The sequence below is a fragment of the Hippocampus bargibanti genome, linkage group LG16 (assembly GCF_051943395.1).
Source record: "Hippocampus bargibanti isolate YZ-2025 linkage group LG16, ASM5194339v1, whole genome shotgun sequence".
Classification (NCBI taxonomy): domain Eukaryota; kingdom Metazoa; phylum Chordata; class Actinopteri; order Syngnathiformes; family Syngnathidae; genus Hippocampus; species Hippocampus bargibanti.
Window position 1 is genome coordinate 10,540,520 of NC_142749.1, and position 27,587 is coordinate 10,568,106.

Consider the following 27,587-nt stretch of genomic DNA (forward strand, 5'->3'; position numbering starts at 1 on the left):
AGGTGGTGACACCAAGCTCCACTTACCTTGGATCAACCTTGTTGATGTCCCAACTAAATCTTTGCTGACTCACGAGGGTTTCCAGTGGGGGCGGTGCGCTAGGGGATGGGGGAGGACCTCTCCGTCTGACCCAGGTGAGGGTGTTATGTAATCAGGACTGGAACAGGTAAAAGATCAAAGGTCATCGCAGCATGGCGACCTGATCCCATTAGAGGTTTTATTTCGTGAGCTTTCTTTAGTCTCGTTCCAAGACCTAAGAGGGTTACAGACTCCTGAAGTTTGCTCTCTGCCTGCAACATCACTCATGTGGGGCCGTTGCAGCATCTTGGATCTTCCTGGCCCCGCCGCCATGGACTCTTTTTTTTTTTTTTTGTGCATTTTCCCCTAAAAAGCAGCAGTTAGATTTGTAGCTAGACTGTTTAATATCTTCACCGGTGGCAGAAGATACTCTTCTTTTGGTTTGGATGATGGGCAATCACGGCTCCAACCTGGATGACATCCTCGCCGAGGACATGCACCACTGGTACAACAAATTCATGCGAGATTCGCCGTCGGGTCTCATCACGTTATTCGAACTGAAGACCATCTTGGGACTGAAGGGTATGACGGAGAACGCCAACAGCTACGTGGACCAGGTTTTCTTCACCTTCGACATGGACGGGGTGAGCCAATCCTGCTTTAACTCTGACTGAGCCGCGGAAGGCCGCGTGAAATCGGGCAGTTGGTTGTTGGTGGCCGGCGGTTGCAAATATCGTGCTAAATATACTGTCTCCATTTGCTGTCATGTCAAATACTTTTGCCATTACGTACGAAGCTTTCTGTTTGCTGGTTGGCTAATTGGCTTTAAAAGTGATAGCGTGCACAGCCATTATCCTGGCAATGAGTCTATTGGATTCAGGGTCAAGACAAGGGTGATTAAGGGCCTTCCGGGTGCAGTGAGTACAAAGAAAGGGCCAGCAATTTTTGTTCAAGCTCAAGTCTTTTTTGGGAACTGACACCTTTTCATCCAACAGGATGGTTATATCGACTTTGTGGAATACATCGCTGCCATCAGTTTGATGCTGAAGGGGGAAATCAACCAGAAGCTGAAATGGTACTTCAAACTCTTTGACCAGGATGGAAATGGAAAAATTGACAAGGAGGAGTTGGAGACTATTTTTTCGGTAACTAAGGTGCACAATACCATGTCGAAACTTTACCCTTAGTGTGCTTTTTTAGAAAATAACTCGACATAACAAAAACCTTATTTCCGCCTCACTTTCAGATTCATAGAAATATCTTAAAACAGACTTTTTTGGCTTAACTACGCTGTCAAAAGAACTCCGTTCAAATTTATTTTTGGGGCGTTTTGTCGGATTAAGTGTGAAGAAGGCCCGTGCTAATCTGCTGAATCAGAGCAATGCGTCAGGATGTGGCACAAACCGGGTCCACTGACCCTGACCTAGTTTTGACATTCCAGCGTAAACTCTCCTAACTCTGCGATGAAGATTCAAGTCGCCGATGAAACATTTAAGCACTTACTTATAAATCTATACAGCCACCAGAAACATTATTTTTGATGATAAATTACTTTAAAATGATGATGTGAGTAGCAATAATAATCATAATTATCATCTTTGCGACAATCGTTGTCAATATTATTATTATTAATCATTATTTATTTATGTATTACTATTATTCATATTAAAACGTAATGGCTTGTGTTCACCATATCTCTGTCTCTCCCTACAGGCAATCCAGGATATCACACGCAACAGAGACATTGACCCCGAGGAGATCGTCACTCTAATATTTGAGAGAATCGACGTGAAGGGGGAAGGTAAAGTATATGAAAAAAAACAAAAAACAAAGTGATCCTTTTCCTGCTACTATGCTAAGCTATACCTACCGAACACATTTGCGCAGGTGAGTTGACCCTGGAGGAGTTCATCGAGGGAGCCAAAGATCACCCAGACATTATGGACATGCTGAAGAACTTGATGGACTTAACGCCGGTGTTGCTCATCATTGTTCAGGGTATCAGGTCGTGAGCGGCAGACAATGACCCGCGAAGGCTTGTCTGTGATGGAACATATTTGCAGGTGGACAACAACTACAACAACAACAAATTGCAGTCCTGACATCTCATTTTGACAAATACCGTGATACCTTGGCTTATGAACTTAATTGGTTCCCAGACAGAGTGTGTAAGGTGAAAAGTGCGTATCCTAAAAATTAATTTCCCATAGGAAACCATTAAAATGAGAATAATCCATTCCCAGGTCCCCATAAAACATAATTTTCTACTTTCTAATTTTCCAAGCCTTAAAACTACACAAAACATACCTTATTTTATCTATGTATGTATTTTATGTATAATAAATGTGCTATGGTATTATAATTGAAGAAATAAACTGTACTTTATAATAAAGTCTTTTTATTTACCATTGTGATGGTCGTTGATGGCTTGATGGAATGGAGTCAGCATTAAACACTTGATGAGGAACGTAACCTTCTTTCACCATCTTGAGGAATGATTCCTTGTATGTGCTTTCTCTCCGATAATTGTATCTAGTTTTTCATCAATTGTGTTCTGTTAGCTGGGTTGATAGCTTTTTGCATCAAGTGTACAGATGGCTTGTGCGGGTTGTTTGTGGAGCCTGATTGATGGGATATTTTAACCTTGCAGTCTACACTCTGCCTTTCAACTATCAAAGTTGAAACTCTCGTCTGCCTGTCTCTTTAATGTTTAAACCACCTCCCCTCACTGCTGCGTTCTTGACCAATCACGTGGCTTTAACTGAAGACTGGGGGTGGGGAATAGAGGAATAAAAGCAGTTGGCTGTCATGTTGTTGTTAGAAGAACGGGCTCGTTCACAAACGACACATCAGTCATTGAGGCAGCTGCGTGTGTATCACGAAAAAAGTTTGTATGCCAAGGTAAAATTTTCATAAATTTAACGTTCGTAAGCCAAGGTATCACTGTATACACAATTGCGACCTTCCCCCCAAAAAATATTGCAGTGAATTCTCTGCCCATACAGTAAAATTAATATCTGAATTAACTTTACATAGTCACGTCAGTGATTTAGTGCCTCGTAGTCTGAAATCTGTTCTCATCTCATCTCATTTTCCGTACCGCTTATTCCTCATTAGGGTCGCGGGGGTTGCTGGAGCCTATCTCAGCTGTCTTCGGGCACGAGGCGGGGGACACCCTGAATTGGTTGCCAGCCAATCGCAGGGCACACAAAGACATACAACAGTCACTCTCACACTCACACCTAGGGACAATTTGGAGTGGTCAATCTGCCTGCTATGCATGTTTTTGGAGTGTGGGAGGAAACCGGAGGACCCGGAGAAAACCCACGCGGGTCCGGGGAGAACATGCAAACTCCACACAGAGGCCGGACCGGGACGCGAACCGGCGACCTCTGCACTGTGAAGCCGTTGTGCTAACCACTCGACTACCGGGCCGCCCCTGAAATCTGTTATTCAGAAGAAAAAAATCCAAACTAGCATTTTACTTTCTTAATCACTTTAATACTCCAGAGCCACAATCAAAGCTTCTTTGAAAAGAATCAACTCTATAAATATTTGATTACAATGATTATCACTTTGTTTTATATTGTGTTAAAATTGTGCCTAACACCAATAACTGAATAATTGAATAAACATTAGATCAATAATTGAATAAACATTATATCTAATCTATAAAATAAAAATTCAGATTCCTGCTGGTGGACATTTTTTATGTCAGTCTCTTAAACATAATTGGTGTCAACATTTTGCAGTGCATGCTGGGAGTTGTTTCCTTCCAACAAGTAGTCTGATCAATTTGAATTCATTTTTCACGAAAATAAAGACAAAAAGGTATCTTAGACATTAGATGTGAATAAACATCTGAATTTATTGTCATCCATGGCCATCTAATTGGGATTCTCTTGGAGAAATAGCTACACACCCTGTTAACATAAGCTAAAAAACTTACAAATTAAGTGCATGAAATAGGTAGAAATGACATCATAAGATTTGTTGAACTGGTTAAAATCACAGTGCACTTCAAATTCAACTTGGCGGCGCTAACATGTTTAATAGTCACTTGAATTGGTTAGAATCATTGCTATTGCTAAGCTAACTGACAACTTGTAAAAAATCTGCTGTTCTTTTAGCATCAATATTAAGTTGTTTTAATTGGTTGAAATCAGTGCTAACCGAGTATAACCGGTTGCCTAATCTCGGGCACATTCATAGGAGAAATTGTGTAAAATTGATCGATTGGGTAGGAAAGCAAAAACGCAGTCGTTCCTCTTCCAGCTCAAACAACCGCGATCTCAGTCAACGAGACGAAAACGCCACGAATTGACAGAGTTGCTGGCTACCTAGCTAGCTAGCTGGCTAACCAGCAAGCTATATATGTTCTATCTATAAGCTAGCTAGCTATTAGTTATCTATAAGCTATCTAGCTAGCTATTTATTAGTTATCGAGCTAACTTTCTATCTATTTGAGTTATTCCGGGTTGAGTGAATGCTCGCGCATATGGCTGCCGCTGCTCACCCACAGAAAAACTGATCTTGTGACTGTAAAGTGACCTTGAGAGTTTTGAAAGGCGCTTAGAAATTAAATGTATTATGATTATTACCCATCCATCCATCCATTTTTCCGTACCGCTTATTCCTCATTAGGGTCGCGGGGGTTGCTGGAGCCTATCTCAGCTGTCTTCGGGCACGAGGCGGGGGACACCCCGAATTGGTTGCCAGCCAATCGCAGGGCACACAAAGCCGTACAACAGTCACTCTCACACTCACACCTAGGGACAATTTGGAGTGGTCAATCTGCCTGCCATGCATGTTTTTGGAGTGTGGGAGGGAACCGGAGGACCCGGAGAAAACCCACGCGGGTCCAGGGAGAACATGCAAACTCCACACAGGGAGGCCGGACCGGGACGCGAACTGGCGACCTCTGCACTGTGAAGCTGGTGTGCTAACCACTCGACTACCGGGCCGCCCTATTATTATTATTATTATTATTTTTGTTGTTATTATTATAAAATGAGAACGAACCGTGCTAAGCTGCTAGCCTGCTGAGTTACAGGCTAGCGTCTGTACAAAATGCTGATTTGTGCAATTGCTTTCTTACAGTGAAAGTCCTGATAATGAGATCATTGGAACTTATGAGTTTGTGTTGCCTTACCATATAAAAGAAAAAAAAAACCTCTGAATGTCTCTGTTGTTTTACTCACCGTGACTGAAAGTTGTTTCGCTGTTTATCCGCGTCCTTAAAACCGCTTGAAGCTGAAGTTAGTGGCCGTCGTCAGCACCAATTCTCTTTGCGTCCCGATGCCAGAAAAAAACAGCCTAACACATACTGAATCAATGTTAGCATCACTGCAGCAACTTTATTGCTCCCTTCAGGGAAACAATTCCTGCAGTCCTGCTTTGTTACCCAACAAACTTCACATTTCAGCATAGGAATCGAACCCTCGACCCAGTCTCTCACAGCTGTTTGGACTTTCCGCTGTCTTGCCGCAGCAGCGTGACATAGAGACGCAAGAAGGAGTAGCAGACGCCCAGCGCTGTGTACACGGACGTGGCCAACAACGGGAGGAAGGGAAGCCTTTGTTGCCACGGCGACAGAGGAAAGACAAGCTCGCAGGCGACAGCCACTACGGCAAGACCTGACAGGTAGACCACCTCCAGGGGGTGAAGCAAAGACCCCTGCCCGCTGAAATGAGACAACAGTACACAGTCAGCAATATTCTACATGAAGTATTTTTTGTGCTATTTGCAGTTTAGCTTGTGCAGATAATTAAAAATTCCATGAATAATATAATCATTATTTTTTTAAGAAACACGTGGGACATTGTGAGAAAAAGTTGTAAAACTATACAGTGATACCTCGGTTTACGAACCCCTTGGCTTACGAACTTTTCGGTTTACGAACGTTACAGTTATGAAAAATTTACTTTGACATACGAACATTACCTTGGCATACAAACTTTTTTATGTATCGTTAGCGAAAGCCCATTCTTCTAACAACAAAATGGCACCCGACTGTTTTTGTCCTCTATTCCCCGCCCCCAGTCTTCGGTTAAAGCCACGTGATTGGTCAAGAACACAGCAGTGAGGGGCGGGAGTGGTTTAAACATTAAAGAAACCGGCAGCCGACAGTGAGAGTTTCAACTTTGATAGTTCAACGGCAGAGTGTAGACTGCAAGGTTAAAATATCCCATCAATCAGGCTCCACAAACAACCTGCACAAGCCATCTGTACACTTGATGCAAAAAGCTATCAACCCAGCTAAACAGATCACAATTGATGAAGAACTAGATACAATTATCACAGAGAAAGCACCTACAAGGGGTCATTCCTCAAGATGGTGAAAGAAGAAGGTTACGTTCCTCATCAAATGTTTAATGCTGATGAAGCCGGCCACTCCATTCCATCAAGCCATCAACGACCATCACAAAGGTAAATAAAATGACTTTATTATACAGTATGGTTTATTTTTTTAATTATAATACCATAGCACATTTATTATACATAAAATAAAGTATATTTTGTGTAGTTTTAAGGCTTAGAAAATTAGAAAGTAGAAAATTAAGTTTTATGGGGACCTGAGAACGGATTATTCTCATTTTAATGGTTTCCTATGGGAAATTAATTTTTGTGATACACACTTTTCATCTTACACACTCTGTCTGGGAGCCAATTAAGTTCGTAAACCAAGGTATCACTGCAATTAAAAAAAAAACCTCCAGAATAAACTTGTAATATTCCAAGAAAGGTTGACAAAAATAACGGATTGAGCAGAGAAGCGCAATGAGAGGCGAGTAAAGTTTATTTATATATTAATTCGTTTATTTATATATTGTTTGTTTGTTTGCTTGTTTGTCTCACCTGTAGAGTTTTCCAAGAGCAGCGAAAGAGAAGATGGTGAACATCAGCATCAGTGCACATTTGATGGGCAACTCTGGAAAAAAAACAACGGCCATTAACTCATCCACTGCCATTCACAAATTTATTCAGGATTTGAAAATAGGACGTAGCGCGCCATTCCCGAATTAGTTCGGGTTTTGTTTTTTCTTGCTTGGGTGCCGATAAAGCGCTGGCGACCTCCTGTTGTCTTCTATCACCTCTGCCAATTTTTTTTCCTCTTCTACAAGGGGGCAGCATTTCCCGTTTTTTCATGTTAGTGCTTTGTTCCAGTTTCAGCTGTTTAAATAAAGCGCTATATAAACCAATGTAGATGTATTGTATTGTATTTGGTACAGCCACCCCCATTTCAAGCTCAGATAACACCAGACCCATATAAATTAGGAATTAACTTTTTTTTCTGATTAAAAAAGAAAGTCTAAGATTACTTGCGCTGCATTGAATGTTTATGTCGTCCTAAAACTCAATATTCTGTGGGTCCTGGAATTTGAGTGACAATGACAAAAACCCTGGCACTAGAGTGGACACATTTTTGACACATTGTCTGGCAGTAAATGACTTCATCTGTTCATTTGTTTTTTTTTTAAGAAAAATAACACTGGTCTTATTCTGCATGAAATTTTGGCTGACAATGTACCTGCCGTGGTGAATATTAGTGGGAACAGCGAGTAATGACCCGCTGTGCTTAGAATTAAGAAGATCCTCGCATCCTCTCTGCTCTCGACTGCCAACAGACTGCATTGGAGACAAAAAAAAGTGCAAACTTAATCTCTAAATGGCAATTTAGATTTAAAAATAAGAGTCAATGAAGCACCTGAGTGGCAGGATGGCGATAAGGATGGCTTTTTCGTGAACGTGCCAGCCGAACGTGAAGGAGGCGAGCGCACAGAGCAGCAGGCAACGCAGGAATCCTCGAGCTCCACGAGGACGCCTCCAGATGGACGCCAAAGCTGGCTTAACAGTCACGCACAAACGGACAAGTGCGTCAAGTAGAGCTCAAAAAAACAAAAACAAAAAAGTTTTTTTATGATATTTTTTTAATAGAAAAAAATGTCAATTTTGACGAAGGCAAGCTGAAAATAAAGACATTTTTGAGTCCTTATTTAAATAAAGACAACAACGTTGCCACGGTGGTTGACTGGATCCTGTGTTGGCTTGTAATGGGGAGGAGAAGGGTTCAAATCCAGGTCTCAGCCATCTACTCTGCAGAGTTTGTTTCAAACTTTATTGAACGACCAGGTAAGGAAAGGCCTTTTTGGTGTTTTCAGCCCCAAAAAAACACCATGTATAGGAAGCCGTTTTAGCATGAAAAAAAAAAGAACAACCAGAGAGGCGTTTTTAGCATGAAAAAAATAAATAAATAAATAAAAAACGACCATGTAGACCAAGGCTTTTTAGTCAGAAAAAAACGACCATGTATAGTAAGGCGTTTTTGGCTGCCAAAAAAAAAGACCATGAATGATAAGGCGTTTTTAGCAGAAAAAAAAACGACCATGTATATAGTAAGGCGTTTTTAACCGAAAAAAACCCCGACCATGTATAGTCAGTATTTTCCGTTGAAAAAAAAAACGACCATGTATAGGAAGGCGTTTTTAGCATGAAAAAAAACGACCATGTATAATAAAGCGTTTTTGGTCCCAAAAAAAGACCATGTATAGGAAGGCGTTTTTAGCATGAAAAAAAACGACCATGTATAATAAAGCGTTTTTGGTCCCTAAAAAAGACCATGTATAGTAAGGCATTTTTCGAAAGCAAATCAAACTTGTTAAATTCCATGATGATTGCTAAAATCTGAGCCAAAATTTCATATTTTTGGATGTCAACCACAATAAAAGTCATTATTCTTGACTTCAGATTTGAAAACGAGTTATTCATTAATTTGCTGTGTGCTCTATATGTAATATTTGAAGGGATTTAAACATTCTAATGGGTTCCCCAAATTCATAACGGCCCTCGAGAGGAAACCATAACTACAATGTGGCCCGCGGCAAAAAATGACTTTGACACCTCTGATGTACAGTAATGCGTTTTGGGATGAAAAAAACGGCCATGTATAATAAGGCATTTTTGAGCTGAAAAAACGACCATGTATAAAAAGGCGTTTTTAGCATAAAAAAAACGACCATATATAGTAAGGCATTTTGGGCGGTTTGAGCATGAAAAAAAACCGACCAGGCGTTTTTGACCTGAAAAAAAAAAATATGTATAGTAAGGCGTTTTTTCCAGAAAAAAAACAATCATGTATGGTAAGGCGTTTTTAAGCAGAAAAAAAACCACCATGTATAGTAAGGCGTTTTTGGCTGAAAAAACGACCATGTATAGTAAGGCGTTTTTAGCCGAAAAAACGACCATGTATAGTAAAGCGTTTTTGGCTGAAAAAAAAAACGACCATGTATTGTAAGGCTTTTTTTAGCCGGAAAAAAAAACAACCATGTATAGTCAGGTATTTTTCGTTGAAAAAAAAAAAAACGGCCATGTATACTAAGGCTTTTTAGCCTGAAAAAAACGACCATGTATAATAAGGCGTTTTTGGTCCCCAAAAAAGACCATGTATAGTAAGCCGTTTTTAGCCCGAAAAAAACAACCATGTATAATAAGGCGTTTTTGACCTGAAAAAAAAATCATGTATAGTAAGGCATTTTTGGCTGAAAAAAAAAACTATCATGTATAGTAAGCCGTTTTTAGCCCGAAAAAAACGACCATGTATAATAAGGTGTTTTAGCATGGAAAAAGAACACCATGTATAGAAGACGTTTTTAGCCTGAAAAAAAAAACTACCATGTATAATAAGGTGTTTTTAGCCTGAAAAAAAACACCATGTATAGTAAGGTGTTTTAGCCCCAAAAACAAACGACCATGTATAATAAGGCGTTTTTAGCATGAAAAAAACGACCATATATAGTAAGGCATTTTTGGCGGTTTTAGTGTGAAAAAAACCTACCATGTATAGTAAGGCGTTTTTAGCCCGAATAAAAACGGCCATGTATAACAAGGCGTTTTAGCATGAAAAAAGAACACCATGTATAGTAAGACGTTTTTGGGCCGAAAAAACAACCATGTATAGCAAGACGTTTTTAGCCTGAAAAAAAAAAAAACGACCATGTACAATAAGGCGTTTTTAGCATGAAAAAAGAACACCATGTATATATAGTAAGACGTTTTTGGGCCGAAAAAAACAACCATGTATAGCAAGACGTTTTTAGCCTGAAAAAAAAAAAAAAAAACGACCATGTACAATAAGGCGTTTTTAGCATGAAAAAAAACCACCATGTATAGTAAAATGTTTTTGGGCCAAAAAAACGACCATGTATAGTAAGGCATTTTTGGCTGAAAAAGAAAACAATCATGTATAGTAAGGCATTTTTAGCCCCCCGAAAAACTGCCCATGTATAGTAAGGCGTTTTTAGCTGAAAAAAAAAACGCCCATGTATAGTAAGGCGTTTTCAGCTGAAACAAAACGACCATGTATAGTAAGGCGTTTTTGCATTTTTAGCCCGAAAAAAACGACCATGTATAATAAGGCGTTTTTGACCTGAAAAAAAATGACCATGTATAGATAGTAAGGTGTTTTTGACCTGGAAAAAAACATGTATAGTAAGGTGTTTTAGCATGAAAAAAATGACCATGTATAGGAATTTTTAGCCCGAAAAAAACTCCACCATGTATAGTATGGTGTTTTTAGACGAAAAAAAAAACACCATGGAAGGCATTTTCCGCCTGAAAAGAAACATGTAAAGTGAGCCGTTCATAGAGTAAAAAAAACGACCATGTACGGCATTTTTGCCAAAAATAAACGACAATGCTGAGTAAGAAAAAAAAATCACATGTTTGGTAAGGCTTTTCGAGCCTTAAAGGACAACCAACATCACTTTTTTGTTTCCTAACTGACATCAGAAAAATGTTTTATAGCATTTAAAATACCCAAAACACGCAGTATTATATTTTTAGTCAAATGCAAAACACCAACAAAAATGACTTAAAGTGACTAAAAAGTACTTCAATTTGAAACCGGAAGTGGCCAGTTTCAGAAGCTCGAGCCCCCATGTTCGTGGTGTCACGGCAAGCCGTCTTGCCTTGCTGGAGAATCAAAACAATGGCTTCAGATTCGGAGAATATGCTTTCTTGTTACTCATCCAGTTATGAATATGATTCAAATCGTTCTGAAGAAGAAAGCATACATGTTTGCAATCGATTAAAGAATTCATTCCATGTCATTTTGAGGCATCAGGGATGGGAAATGTTGCACCCAAAAAAGGCAGAAAATGGCGACAAAGCCGTGTAAGGAATTAATCAGCCCGTTTCCACAGGCTGATTAATTCCTTACATGGAGCTTTGTCGGCCTCTTCTGCCTCTTTTTGGTCTTACATGAGGTTTTCAGACCAAAGTACAGCAAAATACATTGACGTGATGGAAGGAATGCTACAATGTGTCCTTTTTTCGGTCAGGGGCGTTCCTTCAGTGACGTAACGTACAGACTCATCACCAACTCAAAAACAAGACTTCCGGAATATTCAGCGCGAGTTTTAAAACGTAAAATATAGCTATATGCGGTGGAATCTTTGTAAAATACGCTCAGTAAAAGTCATTTGAAGACATTTTACAAATTATGGACACAACTTGTCCGTAGACGTCGGTTGTCCTTTAACAATCATTCGCATGTTTTTTGCCGTCACCGCCATTGTGACAACAAAAGTAGAGTCTGACTTTTTAATTCATCTATGATTCTGTAATGCCAAAAATACTTATTTTCAAAATTCCATATTTTCTTTCTGGGTCGTCAAAAGACACATTTTGTAGTCCAGGGCATTAGAATGAAGATGAAATTGAAAAGTAAAAGTAAGACTGACCATTATGGACAACAGAGTGCAGACCACTGTGATGGACGGAGTCACAGAGGGAAGGACAGAGTGCTGGAACTCTTGAACCAACCCACCCGTCATGGAGGCACGTGGCAGCGTCGTCTCGTTCAGAAGCTTCAAGCAAACACCTGCAAATAAGATTAATAATTATACAGGCTTTACTTTGGATTTCCACTAAACTGGCGTAACAAACTGGAACTTACGGAGACAAAACGCATAAGCGGGCCATTGTGCATTTACACAGCAGCTGGACAATCAGAACCAAAATTGATTTGATTGCCTTTGTCAGGGAAATGTATATTCACAACTTGCATTTTTTATTTTGTTCTTGTTTTTTTAGAGGATGCACAATGTTTACATTCGTACCCAGAGTGGCCAGGCTTTTATCTACGACATTGTAGAGGGCCCATATGTTTGGCGCCCAGTAAGCGTGACAGAGGCCTCGCTTGAAGGGGAAGAGGCGGGACAGCACTTGTGGAAGCTGACCCTTCAAAATGTACAAAACATAGTGATTTTTTAGTCGGGATAATATATTTTTCTGTAGTGCTTGTTCTCATTCGGGTCTACTCACCATGGCAATAAACGGGCCAAAGGAAAGAGCGCACACGGCCGCCACGATGCTGCCGAGGGCGAGGAGGCGAAGCGGGCTGAAGCTCCTCCATCTTATGGAGCCATCTGCAGACAAAAACACAGGATTTTCAGAATCTGGGCCAAATTCAGTTTTCATGTAACAGCATGTGTGCGTTGAATGTTTTTTTATGCCAGACCATGATCATCTTGTGTGAAGCAGTAGCTCCTAAGCAGGAAGATGCCGTATGCCGGAGCCACGTACAGGTAGATGTGCTTCAGATTGAGGAGGATGGCAAAAAGCAGTGCTCCCTGCAGGTGCTGAGACTATTCAAGGCAGGAGAATTAGGTTCACGAATGGACTTTATACAGAGTAAGTAGGCTATTTTGAGTGCTTTACCTGCAAGTGTTTGGCGACAGACAGCAGCAGGAAACCAAAGAGGAAACCGTTGTACTGAAAATGAATATCTGAGAAATGGCATGAAGGAACCACAGTGAGCATCTAAACTGCTTTCATGGTTGAAAACGGATAAGACCGCATCATAGACATCAGTTCAGCGACTTCCTCATTTTGCTCTCGTATTCGGTTAAGCACCTTATATGCATCTAGTCTCTCACTTTGTTTCACTTTTGACAACCGAATATGCTGCCACTTCTCTTCGGTTCTCTACCCCTCTTCTCATGAGCAGGAATGTGTCAAGTTCAAGGCTGAGATATTGTGGTTGAAGGATACGATCAACAATGAGAAGGCCAAAGTTCCAGAGCAGCAGCACCGCCAAGACAAAAGACGGATTCATAAAGATGTCTCGGGTACCTTTCCGGTCACAAACACACCTGCAGCACCTACACACAAGACACCACGTTATCAGGTTCACCATCTACTAAATACACAAATATATGCAGATATTCTTACTCTCTGACGGCATAGAAAAAAAGCAAGTCAGTAAAGATGACCGAAAGTCTCTGGAAGAGGATGGTAGCTGGACTGGCATAGTTCAGATTGGTCACTACCAACATCTTGTTGTCAAAGTGCCGAGCAATGTGGGAAAGGCTGAATTCAAACCAGGCGAAAAGTGGCGGGTAGTCCAGAGTCCACTCTGATGTGTTCTACAAGGAAGAGGCCAAAAACAAATGCAATACATTGTACAAATTACATCCCAGGACCAACGTTTAAAAGGACAAAGAATTAAAAAAGTTTTAAACTCACCTCATGATACCACCTGGACAATGGCAAGTTATGTGTGATGGCCAACCAGTTCCTGTGCACCTCGAAGTCTGTGGAGTGACTATACACACAAATAAACAGTCAGCAAAATAAAATCACATGACATATTACAATTTTTTTCTGCAATATCCCATGAAGGTCTAAATAAAATAATCTAAAAGTACACTAATGTTACATTTATATATGGTACTGTTAAGAAATGGACAAACATGATGACATTGTCAAGGGTATAATGCTGTGATATATAACACACCCCATCGATTTGGCCCTTAGAATGGGACCAACATATGATGTGTTAAAGGTACAAGCAGGTGTTATTGTGTTCAACATTCATGTCCAAGGGGTTCCCGTTTAAATATTTACTTAGATTTCAAGATTCAAGTGAAAATCAACGATGCATTCCGATTTATGTCCACTTATTAACTAAAATTAAGCTGAAAGAGCGACATCTTTTTGTTGTCTCTTTGTTTGCAGTAACATACTATTCGCGTGACAATATTTAATTTAAAAAACCTACACTCGACTTACATATTTCACATTCGAGAACGAACTAAACCATATGGGTGTCCGAATGTAAAATCAAGTCAGTCAGTCTGTGCTAGCCGGATGCTAACAGACTACCCTGGTGGTGTTTAAACCAAACGTATGGCTCAAATGAACTACCCCCACAACCGCCCCACACACACAGACACTCGTTTCCCCGTTTCCCGTTAAACGATAGTCGACTCACTAGGCGTTCGTGAACAGAGCTTTGAGCAGGGAAACCCCCAGAGCTAACGATGGAAACCAGCTCTGTCTTTCCACCGAGGTGGCTGCCATGACGGCTCCAAAGATTTGAATAAAGAAACTTTATTTAAAGTAAATATAAGCGATTACGTTCTCTTTGGGACGGTCCTGCTTAAACGCATTTAAATAAATATATGCTAGATTTTAAATAAAAATCCATCGGCATTGAAATAGTGACCAATTGTGTATTCAGCGAAGCAGGTAAAATGTACGCACAAAATATAAATAAAAACAGTAATATATTGGACAGTTGAATGGGAAAAATTACGCGCACCTTGCATACACGAAGGGAGAAGACAGTACTGTATTAATTTCCAATAAATGTGCCCTCCATTTAGTACGGATTAAATTACACGACGATGCACAACGCCGGTATTTAAAAAAAATATATATATTTTGAGTCCACAAACTGTCTGATACTTTGGAGTGTTCTGCTTTAATTAATAAGTGTTTTGTAATAATTAATTGCATTAGAAGTCAAATATTTCCAGACTCATAATATCAGCACTTCCGCTCTTTACATCCGGGTTTTATCAAAACAAGGAATTGTAACTTTTAATGTCCATACTTTTTATTTTTTTTTTTCATCTTACGTTGGAACTCACAACGCGGTCGAATGAACACTTTGTTGCGGCGCTGGACGCTGCGGCGGGTCCAAAAGTGGAGAGGTAACTCGATGAGGGACAATTAAAAACGATGTGCATACAGTATCTCCATGTTGTCCTTGCACGTCTTCCCATCTGCTTAAATTGTATTTGTGTGACAGGGCTCCATGTCGGTACTCCGATGGCGACTTTTGACGTGAGAAAAGTTGAATTAACGCCCTTGGAACAGCGAAAACTCACATTCGACTCCCACGCCATGGTGATGGAGCTAGCGCGTAGTGGTGAGGGAACTTGTTGATGGGACAAGGAGACAGTCATAACAGTTAAACGCTTTTATGACCACTCTAGCGATCTGCCAAATAATAAAAACAATAAAAAAGGGACATCACTTTTTCATGGTGTTATTTGAGACTTCTGGATGCCACCTCCAGAAATGAATCGCATGTTCTCACACTCCAGGTTTGGACAAACGTCAGGCTGAGCTGATCGTATCCGCTCTGGTGACGTTGGCAACGGCCAACATGGACATTGTCTACAAAGATATGGTGACCAAGTCGCATCAGGTGGGGGGAAATGCCAATGCTCGGGCTTTGAGAAGCTGTGGCATTCACTATCCTGGATGACAAATGAATAAAATAAAATCTAATTGCAGGAAATTGCGCTGCAGCAGATCATGGCCCATCTGGATGCTATCAGGAAGGACATGGTGATTCTGGAGAAGAGTGACTTTGCTAACCTGCGCTCTGAGAATATAGTATGACTTAGCAGCAGATTAATTGATTCCATGTTGGACAGTGGTTGATTGAGTATAAAATACTCTTTATATTTGCCTCGCAGAAGATGAAGCGAGAACTGGAGCACCTGCTGAATCAACTAAAAGTGAGTGGTAACGCGTGTGTATGTGTGTGTGTGATACAGGTAATAAAAATGTATTTGTGTTTGTCTGTCCAGGAGGAGAGTGAAAAAGTTCGAGCGGAAACCAAGCTGGACATCAACCTGGAGAGAAGCCGTGTTTCTGACATGGTGAGCTTGCTTGGATGTGTGTATGCTTGTGTGCAACCGTGTGTGTACTTACTTGACCGTGTTCCCTCTCAGTTCACAGAACAAGATAGGAAACTAATGGAGGCCAACACAGAGTTTCATCAAAAGGTAAATGTAAATTAAGAACATGTAATGCACGGGGACCAAATCCGGCCCGCCACACCATTTTGTTTGGCCGGCGAAAGCAAATCTAACTAGTGAAATTTCATGATGCTTGCTAAAGTCACAACCAAAATTGTCCCATGTCAAACACATTAACAGTCATTATTTTTTACTTCAAATTTTAAACCCTTTTTAATAGCTTCTCCAAATTCATAACGGCCCCAGAGAGGAAACCGGAACTATAATGTGGCCCGCAGCAAAAAATGACTGACACCCCTGATGTAATGCCTCACTTGTGGGTATTTTGAATCTGGCCTCTCATGTGTGGAGCATCCCAGCCGTGTTGCCTACTTTTTGATGTTATGATATATTCTTTGTAGTTTAACATGTTTATTATGCTGATGTGGTTTAGAGAGCCGAGCTAGAACATGACAACATGGAGACGAGCAAGAAGATGGACCTGCGGGTGGCTTCACTAAAAACCATCCTGGAGTCGCTCAAGCTGCAGACCATTCGCTACCTCGCAGGTATCAGTTGTCTGTGTGATACCTTTTTAATTTTAAAAATTGTCCGAAATATTACCTGTGGTATTATGTTTAGTAATTGTATTAGTAGAAAGTATGTATTTTAATCCCTATGTTGTTTCTTTCCATAGCGACAGTGTTTTCCTGCCTAGCCATTTCTCTGGGGGTTTATCGGCTGTGGAGGTGACAAGCATGCCATATTAATTAGCCTAAAAATGGTACCAGTTGTAAAGACTTAATACTTTTTCCTCAAGTGGACGCTTCAGTTATCAGTTATTTTACCTCAGCATCATTGTGAAAATTAGTTGACAATTTTTTAATGGAAAGTATGACATTAATAAGTTGCAAAACATTTTTTTTAAAGTAAAATCCTAAACAAGTTTTGGAAGAAGTATATGAGAACATATTCACAATGATGAGACTGTTTAAATTCACCACACCTTTATTTTAATTTCAAAGTCAGAACAATTAAACCGAAGAACAATCACACAAAAAGTTTCCGAACCTTTATTGAAACTCAACACAAAAAAAATGGCGATAAGTGGCCTGCAACTTGTGATCTTCCACAGACGAAATGGAATCCTTACCTTCATCGTGGCCATAAACAACTGAACCCCTGCAACTGCCCATCGTCAACTTGTGCAAACGGGGAGTTATTCAAACTACAACTTAGACCAGTTGCTTCATTCAAATCACTGGTACGCCAGTCTCCAAAAATACTTTAATGTATAAATTAAATCATGTACACGTTAAGCCTGAAAATGAAAAATTTCACGTATCGAAGCAGCAGCAGTGTCAAGTGCTCGGCACAAATACCAAAATGTATTCAAGTTAAATCGCCGACCAACCGAAGACTTTTTCCTTCAAAACAAAGAAAAAGCGCAGCCGAGAAGCTGCTCACAGTTAGTTCTCATCTGATTTTAAGTCGCTTAAAAGCGGCTCCTCTTCTTTTTGCTCCTTAGCTGGATGCTCGCCTTCACCTTCCTGAGGATCAGCTTCTTGCTTGATTGATGCCTCAAAGGTGCAACACTGAGAATTGTCATCTTCCTCTGCTTTAATTAAAGTGCCCAGTGGGTGTTCACTGAGCACCTTGTTGGGCGATGGCATTGCATCCATGTACGAAGATGTCTGCGAGGAACGATCGTGGGTCAAATAACATTTTTTTTTGGGGGGGGGGGGGGGGGGGGGGGGTAACATTATCCTTGCTTTTAATACTCACATTTTTATAGTCCTCAAAACAGGAAGGATGAAAGTTCTGGGAACAAAGAGAAAAGTTGGCATAAAGTGAGGAATCAGTGAGTGGAATGTGTGTAAAACATTAGCCCTTACCTTTTCGTCCACTTTAATGGCATTCTTGAGGAACCAGTCCTCCTCTTCCTCCACCCAGTATGTCTCAAAAGGCTCCTGGCAGATTTCGCACAACTGTTGACAGACAAGATTTAGAACTCATTCGCTGCCAGACGATGTGCAAAAATGTGTCAACTCCAGTGCCAAGGTTTTTATCATTGTCACTCGAATTCCAGGACCCATGGGATATTGAGTTTTAGGACTTCATAAACATTCAATGCAGCGTAAGAAACCTTAGTCTCTCATCTTTGATTAAGTTAATTAAGTTAATTCCTAAATTATATGTATCAGGAGTTATATGATCTTGAAAAGAGAGTGGCTGTCCAAAATACAATGGAATACAAACATATTGGTTTATTATATAGCGCTTTAACAAGAGCTGAAGCTGGAACAAAGCGCTAACATGGAGAAAAGGGAAATGCTGCCCCTTGTGGAAAGGAAAAAAAACACTGCCAGAGACCATGACCAGTGCTTTATCGGCACCCAAATAAGAAAAAACAACCTGAACAAATTCGGGAATAATGCTTTTTGTCATATTTTCATTTCCCAAATAAATTCATAAATGGCAGTGAATGAGTTAAGCATGACAAAATACCGCAAAACTTTCTGATTTTAGACAATAAATTTCTTGATTTATCCCCACAAGAGGAAAGTTCACTAGTCTGTGCCTTGGTGCAAAGATGTTAAAAGGACCCTCAGTTACGGCAAACTTAGATTTTCTCGTTCCATATCAATGGCCAAGAAGTGCATTATGCAAATGACTTCATTTGAGTGTTAAGAGACGCTAGTCAGGGGACCCACCTCTGCAACTTGGTCTTTAGCGGCCTTGACGCTCTGAAACTCCTTCTCTTTGGCCGCCGCCTGGTTCTTCTGTACCTCCTCCTCATTCTCCTTCTCAAAGAACAAGCTCTTGGCTCGCTCCTCCAGGTCAGCTATCTCCTCAAACTCGATCCAGTCCTGCAGGTGGGGGGGGGTGGGGGTCAACGTCACACACCCATAACCAAACCAAAAGCCATAAAAGAGAGTGGTTGATTTCTTACCGTGAGGCCGTAATACCAGCGGCGGTGTGTGATCTTTTTGCCGACCACCTTGCCAGCATGGTTTTGCCTGAAGTGCCAGTCCAAGTGGTCCGCGTACAGATCAGTCTGTGCGGCGGTGAACCTCATACTGCACAAGCAGCACTGGTTCCCCGAGTACAGCCTGGTCACTACACTCTCGTAACGTCTGTCAATGCAGGAGTGATAGATTTAATCTACTGAAGGCCGGCTAGAGATGATGAATGTGTTTAGGACACTTTAAACCATTTTAAATGGAGCAAACTGTGTTGAAAAACAGTTCTCTGAGCAAACACCATTTTAGGAAAGTAGTAAATTGTGTTGTATAATTGTCAAAAAGCTCACTGCTTCATGTCATCCAGCTTGAAGTTGGTGAGGTCGGGGAAATCATCCTCCACCTCCTCGTCCTCTTCTTCCTCTACAGGAGGCACCTCTGGTGCTGCTAAAGGTAACTCTGGGGGAAGAAAAGAGAGAGGGTGGGGCTAAAATGAATAAAATGGCATTTCTTACCGTTTGTAGATAACAGAATGCACTTGAGAATGGAGGACTGACCACTGGTGGGGGCTGTCGTGTCGGGCTGAGACCCTTTGATGATGCCAGTGGAGATGAGTTTGGAAAGCAAGTCGTTGACGTCAACCTGACCGAAGTGGTTCTCTGTTGGGGGTATTTGGGGGGCTGCGGGGAAACAAAGACGAGCTTTTTGTTAGATGCACTATGAAATACTTGATGATGTTTTACCATTTCGGTAATAATAATACATTTTATTTCCAGCACCTTTCAAAGCTCTCAAGGACACTTTACAGTCCCAACGAATCGGTACAATGATTGTGACGAGCATCTTTGTGATCTCACCTGGCTGTGCAAAAGGCGCTGGGTTCTGGGGCAGGAAAGATTGGTTCATGTTCAACAGGTTCACCTAAGAGCAAAAACAAGCAACATGAGCACAGCAAAAGGCTAGAATTGTAATACTGATGTTTGGTTGTTGTTCTTTTTTGGGAGGGTCAAAGTAATATTGCACTCACCGGCGGCTGCATGTTGACTGAAGCTACGGCGGGGTTGAAGAAGGGGGCGGTGCCTGGCTGGCTGAACTGAGCCCCGGGCAGGATGTTGAAGTTCGCTGCGGGCGGCAGGTTCGGCTGTGCGGGGAATGCCATTGGGCCAGGGTGGAACTGAGGGTTGATGGGCTCCGGGAATGGCTGCGGGGCCATCGGGAAGTTTTGATGAGGAGGGATATTGTTATCGTACATGGGATGAAGCATCGGTCGCATCGGTATTCCGAGTGGAGTCTCGAACCTCCCAGGAACCTGCTGGCTGGGTGGGCCGTCAAAGTGCAGGCCCTGAGGAGGTAGGTCAAACCGCGGCCCCGGCTGCCCGGGAACCTCATAACATATTGGAACGGCAGAGCCTTCTAATCGCAACGCGGGGTTCTCAAAGGGCATTGGCTGCTGCTGCAAGCCCATTGGTACAGGACTGGGACCCAGCGGGTTGTCAAAGCACTGGACTACTTTTTCAAAGTGCCCAGGACCCGGTCCATCAAACCTCTGGGGAACCTGCGGGCCCAAAGGACCGTCAAAGTGGCCCATATTGTCCATGCTTCTCAATGGTCCCTGTGGAATGTGTGGTCCGTTAAACCTCTCGGGGATGTTGTGATGAATGGGCACGCTTGTATGAAGACCCTCAAAGTGCGATTGCTCATTGTACCAGCCAGGAGGGTTTGGTCTAGACAAGTCAAAACAGGCAGGTGGGAGGCCACCTTCGTGCGGAGGAGTATGTCCTGGGGAATTATGTGACTGATGAATATTAGACAACAGCGTGCCAAGCACAGGTCCCGGGATGATAGATTGAGGAGCGAGGAGAGGCTGAGGAGCGAGGAGAGGTTGAGGAGGGAGGAGAGGTTGAGGAGGGAGTGGCCCGTCATCTGAGTGTTCACTGTTGGGACTCGCGAAACGCGCAACGGGACTCATGTCCGCCATGTCCTGCTGATGGAGCGGTGAAAGGCGTTCACGCTCAAACACCGTCAGCGGGTTTTCCAGAGCACACGGGCTCGGACAGTTCCTGAGAAGCAGACCGCTAGGGTGGGAGGGTCCATCCAGACGCCGTGGGTCAGGGTGCCTGGACTCGGCTGATGGGGCGTACCGCCGCGGCGCGTTGTAGCCGCTCTTCTGTTCCTCGCGTTGACGCTCAGTCAAGGGAGAGTTCCACTCTCTTCCACCTGGGAGGAAAAAATATGAAGCAAGAGCAAAATGTTACATCACCTCATCGAATATGTGCCAAAAGCTTTGCCCTTGACCGATTCAAACCATTCAGAACAATATGACCCAATGCATGACATCCACTCACTTGACTCTCTGGGGTCAGCCCTTCTCCTGAAGCGGAGGCCTGGCAGAGATTTAAGCGCGGGGAACTCTTTGCCATGGTTGTACTCCTCTATCATGGGGGTGAGCGCAGGTCTGGGCTCCTCACGTTCTGTGCTTCTCCTCTCTTCTGTCAACAAACAACTTTAGAATGACACCTTGAAAACATCATGGCTGATGACTTTAACAAATCAATTGTTCACCTTGATCCCGTGGTCCCCGGCCTGGCCCTTCACATTCTGCAAAATCGTCCCAGCCTTCCCCGGCGGCGCGGTGCGCCACTTGCGTCTTCCTCAGCTTGGACTTGTGCTCAAAGTAAGTCAACTGAGCTTGGTCCAAGGTCTCAGGAGGCGTATCCATCAATGTGTTCCTGGGAGGAAAGTTTGCGGCAGCGTCCCAATTTTCTGGATGCTGTTGCTTCTCCTCCCGATACTGGAAGAAGTTCTTGATCTTATGGGCCATGTTCAGAAAGTCCTCCTGTGAAATCTCACCACTCTCCAAGCTCTTGCTTGCCTGCAGATATCAAAACGCAAGTCGTTATTTAAGTTGACAAAAAACTACAACTAGCCCTTTGTATGTTGGCACTATTTTTAGATAGGTAGACATACTCTTCTGAGCAAGTCTTTCTTGGACGCAGAGTTGAGGACTTCGGGTATCTGAAGGTTAGCATCCACACTGAGACGGTGTTTCGGGGTACGGGGGGTGGTCGGTCGGGTCGGAGTGTTGTAGATTTTGTGCCTCTGGGGACCCGGTTTTGTGTGAGATTCTCCAGGCTTCTGACTGAAAGTGCAAAGACAGTTTAATTCAGAAAAAGTAATTGTAAGCATCAGCCATCCAACTTTAACGGCAGATCGGACAATGGTCAAGATGATGGTCTGACTTACTGTTTGTTCTCATCCCAGCCACTCCTCCAGCGGGAAGGAGGATCTTTAGCCTGGTTATTGCTTCCGTCGTGGCTCCGTGGAGACTCTCTGGACTTGGAGCGACGGTCGTCCGCCGGCGTCTTGGAGCGACGCTCATCCGCCAGCGTCTTTGAGCGACGGTCGTCCGCCGGAGTCTTGGAGCGACGGTCGTCCGCCGGAGTCTTGGAGCGACGGTCGTCCGCCGGAGTCTTGGAGCGTTGCTCGTCCGCTGGCATCTTGGTGTGACACTCATCCGTTGTAGTCCTTCGCTCGTCTGTTGCAGTCTTGCGCTCGTCCGTTGCAGGCTTGCGCTCGTCCGTTGCAGGCTTGCGCTCATCCGTTGCAGGCTTGCGCTCGTCCACTGGCGTCTTTGAGCGGCTTCCCTCCGCCTGGTTTTTCATGGGTGCCGATCGATCATCTCGTGTATTCTTTCCATGCACTGGTTCATCACCCCTGACTCTACGGGGCTTTGCTGCCTTGTGCGATGGCGACGGTGATAAGGAGCTTCTCCTGGTTCTGCTTTTGGGGGACCTTCTGCCTTTTCTCTTCGGAGAGGTCGGAGAGCGGGACTTGGACCTAGAGCGCGTGCGCTTCCTGGCATGTGATCGGGCATTGCCGGCGACCTTCTGCAGAGACTCACTGTTTTCACGTTTGGTCACCAGGCCATTCTGCAGCCTTCCTCTATAGGCTTTTGGCAGCTCTGTATCCCGCGGCGACTCATCTCGCTTGTCGCTGCATCTTTTCTTCTCCTTTTGCTCATCATCTTTGTTATCTCCGGCCTTGTCCAGTCCACGTTTCTTCAACCGGGGGTCTTTCTTTAAGGTGTCTGTAGATTTGTGGCTCTCAACCTCGTGATGCTTGTTTTTAATCTGAACATTTTTAGTCATTGGAGGAGACTTGGTGTTGAGATTCTCATCCTTTCTTGGGATGTGTGCCTTTTCTAAATGAAATGTTTTTTCAGCTGCTCGTTTCTCGGGCATTACAACAGGAGTTACTATTGTAGTAGGGGATTCCTTCCTCTCAGTAGGATGATCTATGTTTTTCAAAGGTCCTGGGGGTCCTATACGGTTCAGACGCGGGTCTCTAGTGGGTAACTTCGGGTCACTAGGAGGCTGAGGTGCAATCAAGGGCCGAACCACAGGGGTAGGTTGCCCAACTGGCTTTGGTGATGTGACGAGTGGTACTGGGGTTGGTGATAATAATGAAAACCCTCCCACCTGCAACATGATAACATTCCATTGCAACTAACTCACACTGACATAAAGGAAACACTACTTGAAAATATGGTGGTTCGAATACTGAACCTAACACTGTAAATCGATGGTAGGGTAATAACACCCAGCCCGCAGTTCTTTTTGCTCTTAAATAAATGTAAGCGTAAAAAAATACCCCGATGTTTAGGTAGCCTGTAACACATTTGATATAAATAAGTACATACTTTTAGCAATGCACGCTTGCTTGCTTTAGAGCTTGATGTCTACCATAACATGTATTTTCTTCTCAGGTCAACATACCACAAAGAAAAATAAAATATTAAGCACAGAAATATCAAAATACGCCTTTTCGGATTCTTAATGGTTTGCCTACCAACTGCGCTTTGGTCTGCTCCAGTTCCAGTTCAATCTTCTTCTGCTGAAGCTCAAGAAGCTGCTTCTGCTTGGCCAACAGCTGCTGTCTGATCATCTGCTCTTGAGTCAAACTGGACTGAATTACTGGCGGAGGCGGTTGTGTGGGGGGAGGCCGAGATGGTGTCTCCTCGGACTAGAGTACAGGAACCGGACGTATAGGGGACAGAAATGACACGTTTAGCTGAAGAACAAAGTCCACTCCATCCAAGTACGCCGAAATGGAATTTTCCCAATGGGCGATGAACTTTTCTGTGCACACACCTGTTTTAAAAACTTTGGGTTGACATGGATGCTGGCATTGACTGTAGGCGGCAGAGGCTTGATGGGCCACGCCGGATCCACAGAGTTGACACGTACGTCTAGCGCGTACAATTTCTTCAGAGGGAAAATCTCGTCCCATGTTGATCGCAACTTGAACAAACTCTTTCTAGTGTTCTCATCCACCTATGAACATAGTACACTGCTTTGTACACAGCTACTTGGAACTCATAAGCTCAATACAAAATGCAGCAATTGCCAGACAAAATGTTTAAAATCCTAACACATCATTCTTACTGCTAACAAAGCACTACATAGCAGCAAGCTAAAAACTAAAGAAAGCAACGATTGTGGCCACTACAAGTGATTCAGTTTTCATAAATGCAATGAGGCATCAAGAAGAACTGTACCTTTTCAAAGACACATATAAATGAAGTGATTAGGTTTTTAGCAAACACCGCGAGGTATTCTCCTCCAACATTCTTCACTATGGAATCCACTAAGTACAAAACTGGAAGCTTCTCAGCTGCTGGGGCCTAGAGTGATAGAAAACTCAACAAGTTTAGAACACAACAGGGGTTAGAAGTAACATTTCAGAACAAATGCAAAATGCTCAATAGGGGGGTGCAATAATCAAGTCCATATGTGGGTGTGGAAAAGGTGAAGATCCACATTGCACCATCCTCAAAAAGATAAAATCTTCCTCTGAAAACCACATCAAGTGGAAGTTGATTGACCAGAGTCAAGGAGGAAAAATGTCTGCAGGGGCAGGGGGAAAAAAAGATGTTGCATCCATGAGCCAGTTTACCTCCAGAGAGTGCATTCCCATAAACCAAGCACTCTCTGTACTTTACCCTGGTGGCATCAGTCTTCAGCTCCACACCCAATGACTTGTCACTTTGCGGTCATCCCAAAAATATTCAATAAAAATAAAAATGATGACTCTAAAAAAATTTATTTCGGGAGGTGTTTTAAAGCAGCTGTGACTCAAATCTATGACTTAACCCCGCTGCATCTTTGGAATGTTGTTCAACACCATAAGTAAAAAGGAACCGGACTCGTAGCAATAAATTACACTGGGAAATAAAAAATGACAAAAAGCACATTTCATATTTTTTATTATTAAACATTTTAGCCAGTCAAGAACAGTTTAAAAAAATCACTCCCAGATAAAAGCAGGGGAAACGCGAGTGAAATGAGACTTGTTACGTCATGCATCAAGAATGAGCACTAAGGCAAGCCACTGACTAACATTTACTTAAGTAAAAGCCGAAAATTGTTGTCCAACTAATTTTTTAAAATCCCCATTTATCACATTAATAAGGGGGGGTGGTGGAAAAAAAACATCACTGTGGTCTCATGGAGCATGTTTTATTTCCGGACTGCGAGAACACAGTGAACGTTCAATTACACAACCATGGAGGCAGAAATCCACCATAAAAAAAAAAAACAATGACAATATTGACTTTGCGGAATTGGGTAATCATTACTTGTGCTGTCCTCAAGGTGAAAGCTGTTTATTACACCTTGTTTATGCACATTTCACAATGACCTATCTGATCCACTGATGAAAAGGAGGCTCTCTTTCACCTAGAACGGCTTCATGTAATAAAGTGTTTGTCTCAAACAACATGGAGTGCATGGGGAAAGTCGTTAAGATTGCACAACTGCCCATGTTTCATGTTCATGTGAAGCGTTTTGTTACAACTGCACTGTTGTGTAAGAGCTATATAAATTAGGATGTATTGTATTGTCTGTCTATATACTCACTCACATTAGTGGTGTGAGTTTGTGTTACTTCCGGGTTGAGTGAACGCTGGCGCGAATAGCTGCTGTTGCTCACCCGGAGGGAAAAAAACGTTCTTATTCCGTGACTAAAGTGTCCTTGAGAGTTTTGAAAGGCGCTTAGAAATAAAATGTATTATTATTACTCCATATAGAGGACACTTGCTAGACTACACGAACAATGTTAGCAAAAACTCGGCCCATACCAATTCTAAAAAATATAACTCCATGTAGTAAGTGTTATTTTAACATATTTATGGTTACTGTGCAGGCATGCACTGGCTTGTTGTTTGACAACTTTAATAGAGGCTTCTTAACTTTAGACATTGCATCTGAAATTAAATGCCACGACTATTGTGTTTTCGAAATATTAGTTAAATGGCAACATTCAACAGTTTTAATCACCTGAAGTAGCGGCCATTTTGACACTGTCAACTCACAAAGTTGCTTAGGTTAGAGGAAACATACAGGGCTCACCTGATGTCCGAGGCCGAGCAATGATTGGCTGTTATACAAGCAAAAGCAGTGTCGTTTTCGGTTGATTTCAATGTTACTGGTTTAATTGTATTCCACAAACCTAGCATGAATTAGAATGGGAAATTTAGCGTATTGTAAATACAATTTTTGGCTGGACTTCTCACCTTAAAAAAATCCCGTTTACTCCCTATATTGCTATGTCGCGAAAGACTTAACATACAAATAACCGCTTAAATCGGCCACAATCAAAAGCCAGTGCTAAATCCTGCTATGTAATTATTTTTGATCGCATTAAATTAATCATAGCACATGATTTATGGTTAAATCTACTGAAAATCACAACTTCCTGCTCGATGGCGATAGCCGTGGAAGGCCTATAAACAGCGACGGTTAAGCCTTTGTGTAAATTGACACGCGAAACAAGAGAGCGGCGTTAAAGGTCACCGAGAACATTAGTTGATAAAATTATCGTCGAAAACTCACGTTTTTCTTTTTATGGTGGAATTTGCTTAACGTTTGGAGCACGAGGGATTCCCGAGTGAACAACCTTCGATTAACTTAAGTAACAGCGCATAGCTATAACTTCACTTTTAAATGGAGACGATTTTTAACGTGTTGCTAACAGGAAAGTAAGCTGACACATGCTCAGGCGACATGTTGCGGGTAACTAACGCCCGACGCCATGTTAAGCTAGCAAACGGGTACCGTCGACACAAACAGGCGACAATCAATTTAAACAAAAATAATATTTTTATCATAAAAACCTTGCTTATTTGTGCTTCAATTATCGCGACGATATCCTTGGCGAAGTTGACGTTTTCCTCAGCCAGAATGGTCAGCATGTTGATGTGCGGCTTGCTGTTGAACGTGAGGTCTTCCAGCGAGGACTGATACTCTTGGCAGGCATCTTCCCTCGCCGTGTTGTCGTCCATCTTCGACCGGGGGGAAACTACACCAACTTTGTCGCGAGGGTACGCATTGAGCAGCAGGCAGTCCATTCACTCATGCAGCGAGGTGGGTTCCTCGTGTAATATCACGACGAAACAGCAAGTTTCAAATCTTGTCGTTGAGTAGCGGCCTTATTCGAGCCTTTTTTTCCTCGCTGACGCCAACAAGAAAATGGCGTATGTGACTAAGGACCTTTTTACGTCAACAAAACG

The 27,587-nt window shown here is 42.4% G+C and overlaps 4 protein-coding genes across 8 annotated transcripts; 2 read left to right on the forward strand and 2 right to left on the reverse strand.

Annotated features, from left to right (window-relative positions):
• The first annotated feature begins 149 nt into the window (after nt 1-149).
• Nucleotides 150-2,590, forward strand: guca1d (guanylate cyclase activator 1d). The gene is made up of 4 exons (XM_089016814.1): nt 150-662; nt 1,014-1,163; nt 1,732-1,819; nt 1,906-2,590. The coding sequence occupies exons 1-4, from the start codon at nt 465-467 to the stop codon at nt 2,028-2,030; spliced, it is 561 nt and encodes a 186-aa protein (XP_088872940.1). The 5' UTR covers nt 150-464; the 3' UTR covers nt 2,031-2,590.
• Nucleotides 1,921-15,056, reverse strand: alg8 (ALG8 alpha-1,3-glucosyltransferase). 4 transcript variants are annotated; one of them, XR_016117828.1, is made up of 15 exons: nt 14,294-14,413; nt 13,546-13,624; nt 13,252-13,445; nt 13,072-13,181; nt 12,739-12,806; nt 12,539-12,665; nt 12,343-12,446; nt 12,138-12,258; nt 11,760-11,899; nt 7,727-7,866; nt 7,550-7,647; nt 6,877-6,949; nt 5,405-5,701; nt 5,220-5,238; nt 1,921-2,059 (listed from the first exon to the last, which is right to left on the reverse strand). XR_016117828.1 is itself a non-coding variant. In XM_089016799.1 (13 exons), the coding sequence occupies exons 3-13, from the start codon at nt 13,353-13,355 to the stop codon at nt 5,473-5,475; spliced, it is 1,314 nt and encodes a 437-aa protein (XP_088872925.1). In that variant the 5' UTR covers nt 13,356-13,445; nt 13,546-13,624; nt 14,943-15,056; the 3' UTR covers nt 5,350-5,472. The 4 variants fall into 4 exon arrangements, 3 of the variants coding, with proteins under 3 accessions (XP_088872925.1, XP_088872924.1, XP_088872927.1); XM_089016799.1 differs by lacking the exons at nt 1,921-2,059; nt 5,220-5,238; nt 14,294-14,413 and adding an exon at nt 14,943-15,056 and having other exon boundaries at nt 5,350-5,701; XM_089016798.1 differs by lacking the exons at nt 1,921-2,059; nt 5,220-5,238 and having other exon boundaries at nt 5,350-5,701.
• ccdc90b (coiled-coil domain containing 90B) lies at nt 14,881-17,290 on the forward strand. The gene is made up of 9 exons (XM_089016811.1): nt 14,881-15,017; nt 15,116-15,235; nt 15,414-15,517; nt 15,607-15,708; nt 15,792-15,833; nt 15,906-15,977; nt 16,050-16,103; nt 16,510-16,624; nt 16,753-17,290. Exons 1-9 carry the CDS (start codon nt 14,966-14,968, stop codon nt 16,806-16,808), a joined length of 717 nt encoding a protein of 238 aa, XP_088872937.1. The 5' UTR covers nt 14,881-14,965; the 3' UTR covers nt 16,809-17,290.
• pcf11 (PCF11 cleavage and polyadenylation factor subunit) lies at nt 17,046-27,564 on the reverse strand. 2 transcript variants are annotated; one of them, XM_089016753.1, is made up of 17 exons: nt 27,192-27,564; nt 24,576-24,701; nt 24,169-24,351; nt 23,867-24,040; nt 22,262-23,496; nt 21,986-22,157; nt 21,581-21,890; nt 21,364-21,504; nt 20,046-21,235; nt 19,876-19,939; nt 19,576-19,698; nt 19,369-19,477; nt 19,009-19,192; nt 18,770-18,925; nt 17,951-18,043; nt 17,841-17,876; nt 17,046-17,749 (listed from the first exon to the last, which is right to left on the reverse strand). In XM_089016753.1, exons 1-17 carry the CDS (start codon nt 27,423-27,425, stop codon nt 17,525-17,527), a joined length of 4,755 nt encoding a protein of 1,584 aa, XP_088872879.1. In that variant the 5' UTR covers nt 27,426-27,564; the 3' UTR covers nt 17,046-17,524. The 2 variants fall into 2 exon arrangements, with proteins under 2 accessions (XP_088872879.1, XP_088872878.1); XM_089016752.1 differs by having other exon boundaries at nt 21,364-21,507.
• Nucleotides 27,565-27,587: the final 23 nt, after the last annotated feature.

Excerpts from the sequence above, each read along its gene's own strand:
- alg8 (XM_089016798.1), bottom strand. The coding sequence starts at position 14,382 with ATGGCAGCCACCTCGGTGGAAAGACAGAGCTGGTTTCCATCGTTAGCT. Across the intron at positions 12,666-12,738 it reads CTGTCGCCAAACACTTGCAG|TCTCAGCACCTGCAGGGAGC; the intron begins GTAAAGCACTCA and ends TGCCTTGAATAG. Across the intron at positions 7,648-7,726 it reads ATCGCCATCCTGCCACTCAG|TCTGTTGGCAGTCGAGAGCA; the intron begins GTGCTTCATTGA and ends TCTCCAATGCAG.
- guca1d (XM_089016814.1), top strand. The coding sequence starts at position 465 with ATGATGGGCAATCACGGCTCCAACCTGGATGACATCCTCGCCGAGGAC. Across the intron at positions 663-1,013 it reads TCACCTTCGACATGGACGGG|GATGGTTATATCGACTTTGT; the intron begins GTGAGCCAATCC and ends TTCATCCAACAG. Across the intron at positions 1,820-1,905 it reads AATCGACGTGAAGGGGGAAG|GTGAGTTGACCCTGGAGGAG; the intron begins GTAAAGTATATG and ends ACATTTGCGCAG.
- ccdc90b (XM_089016811.1), top strand. The coding sequence starts at position 14,966 with ATGAACACTTTGTTGCGGCGCTGGACGCTGCGGCGGGTCCAAAAGTGG. Across the intron at positions 15,236-15,413 it reads GATGGAGCTAGCGCGTAGTG|GTTTGGACAAACGTCAGGCT; the intron begins GTGAGGGAACTT and ends CTCACACTCCAG. Across the intron at positions 15,834-15,905 it reads ACCTGCTGAATCAACTAAAA|GAGGAGAGTGAAAAAGTTCG; the intron begins GTGAGTGGTAAC and ends TTGTCTGTCCAG.
- pcf11 (XM_089016752.1), bottom strand. The coding sequence starts at position 27,425 with ATGGACTGCCTGCTGCTCAATGCGTACCCTCGCGACAAAGTTGGTGTA. Across the intron at positions 19,478-19,575 it reads CACGACAGCCCCCACCAGTG|AGTTACCTTTAGCAGCACCA; the intron begins GTCAGTCCTCCA and ends TTCTTCCCCCAG. Across the intron at positions 17,877-17,950 it reads CCATTAAAGTGGACGAAAAG|AACTTTCATCCTTCCTGTTT; the intron begins GTAAGGGCTAAT and ends CTTTGTTCCCAG.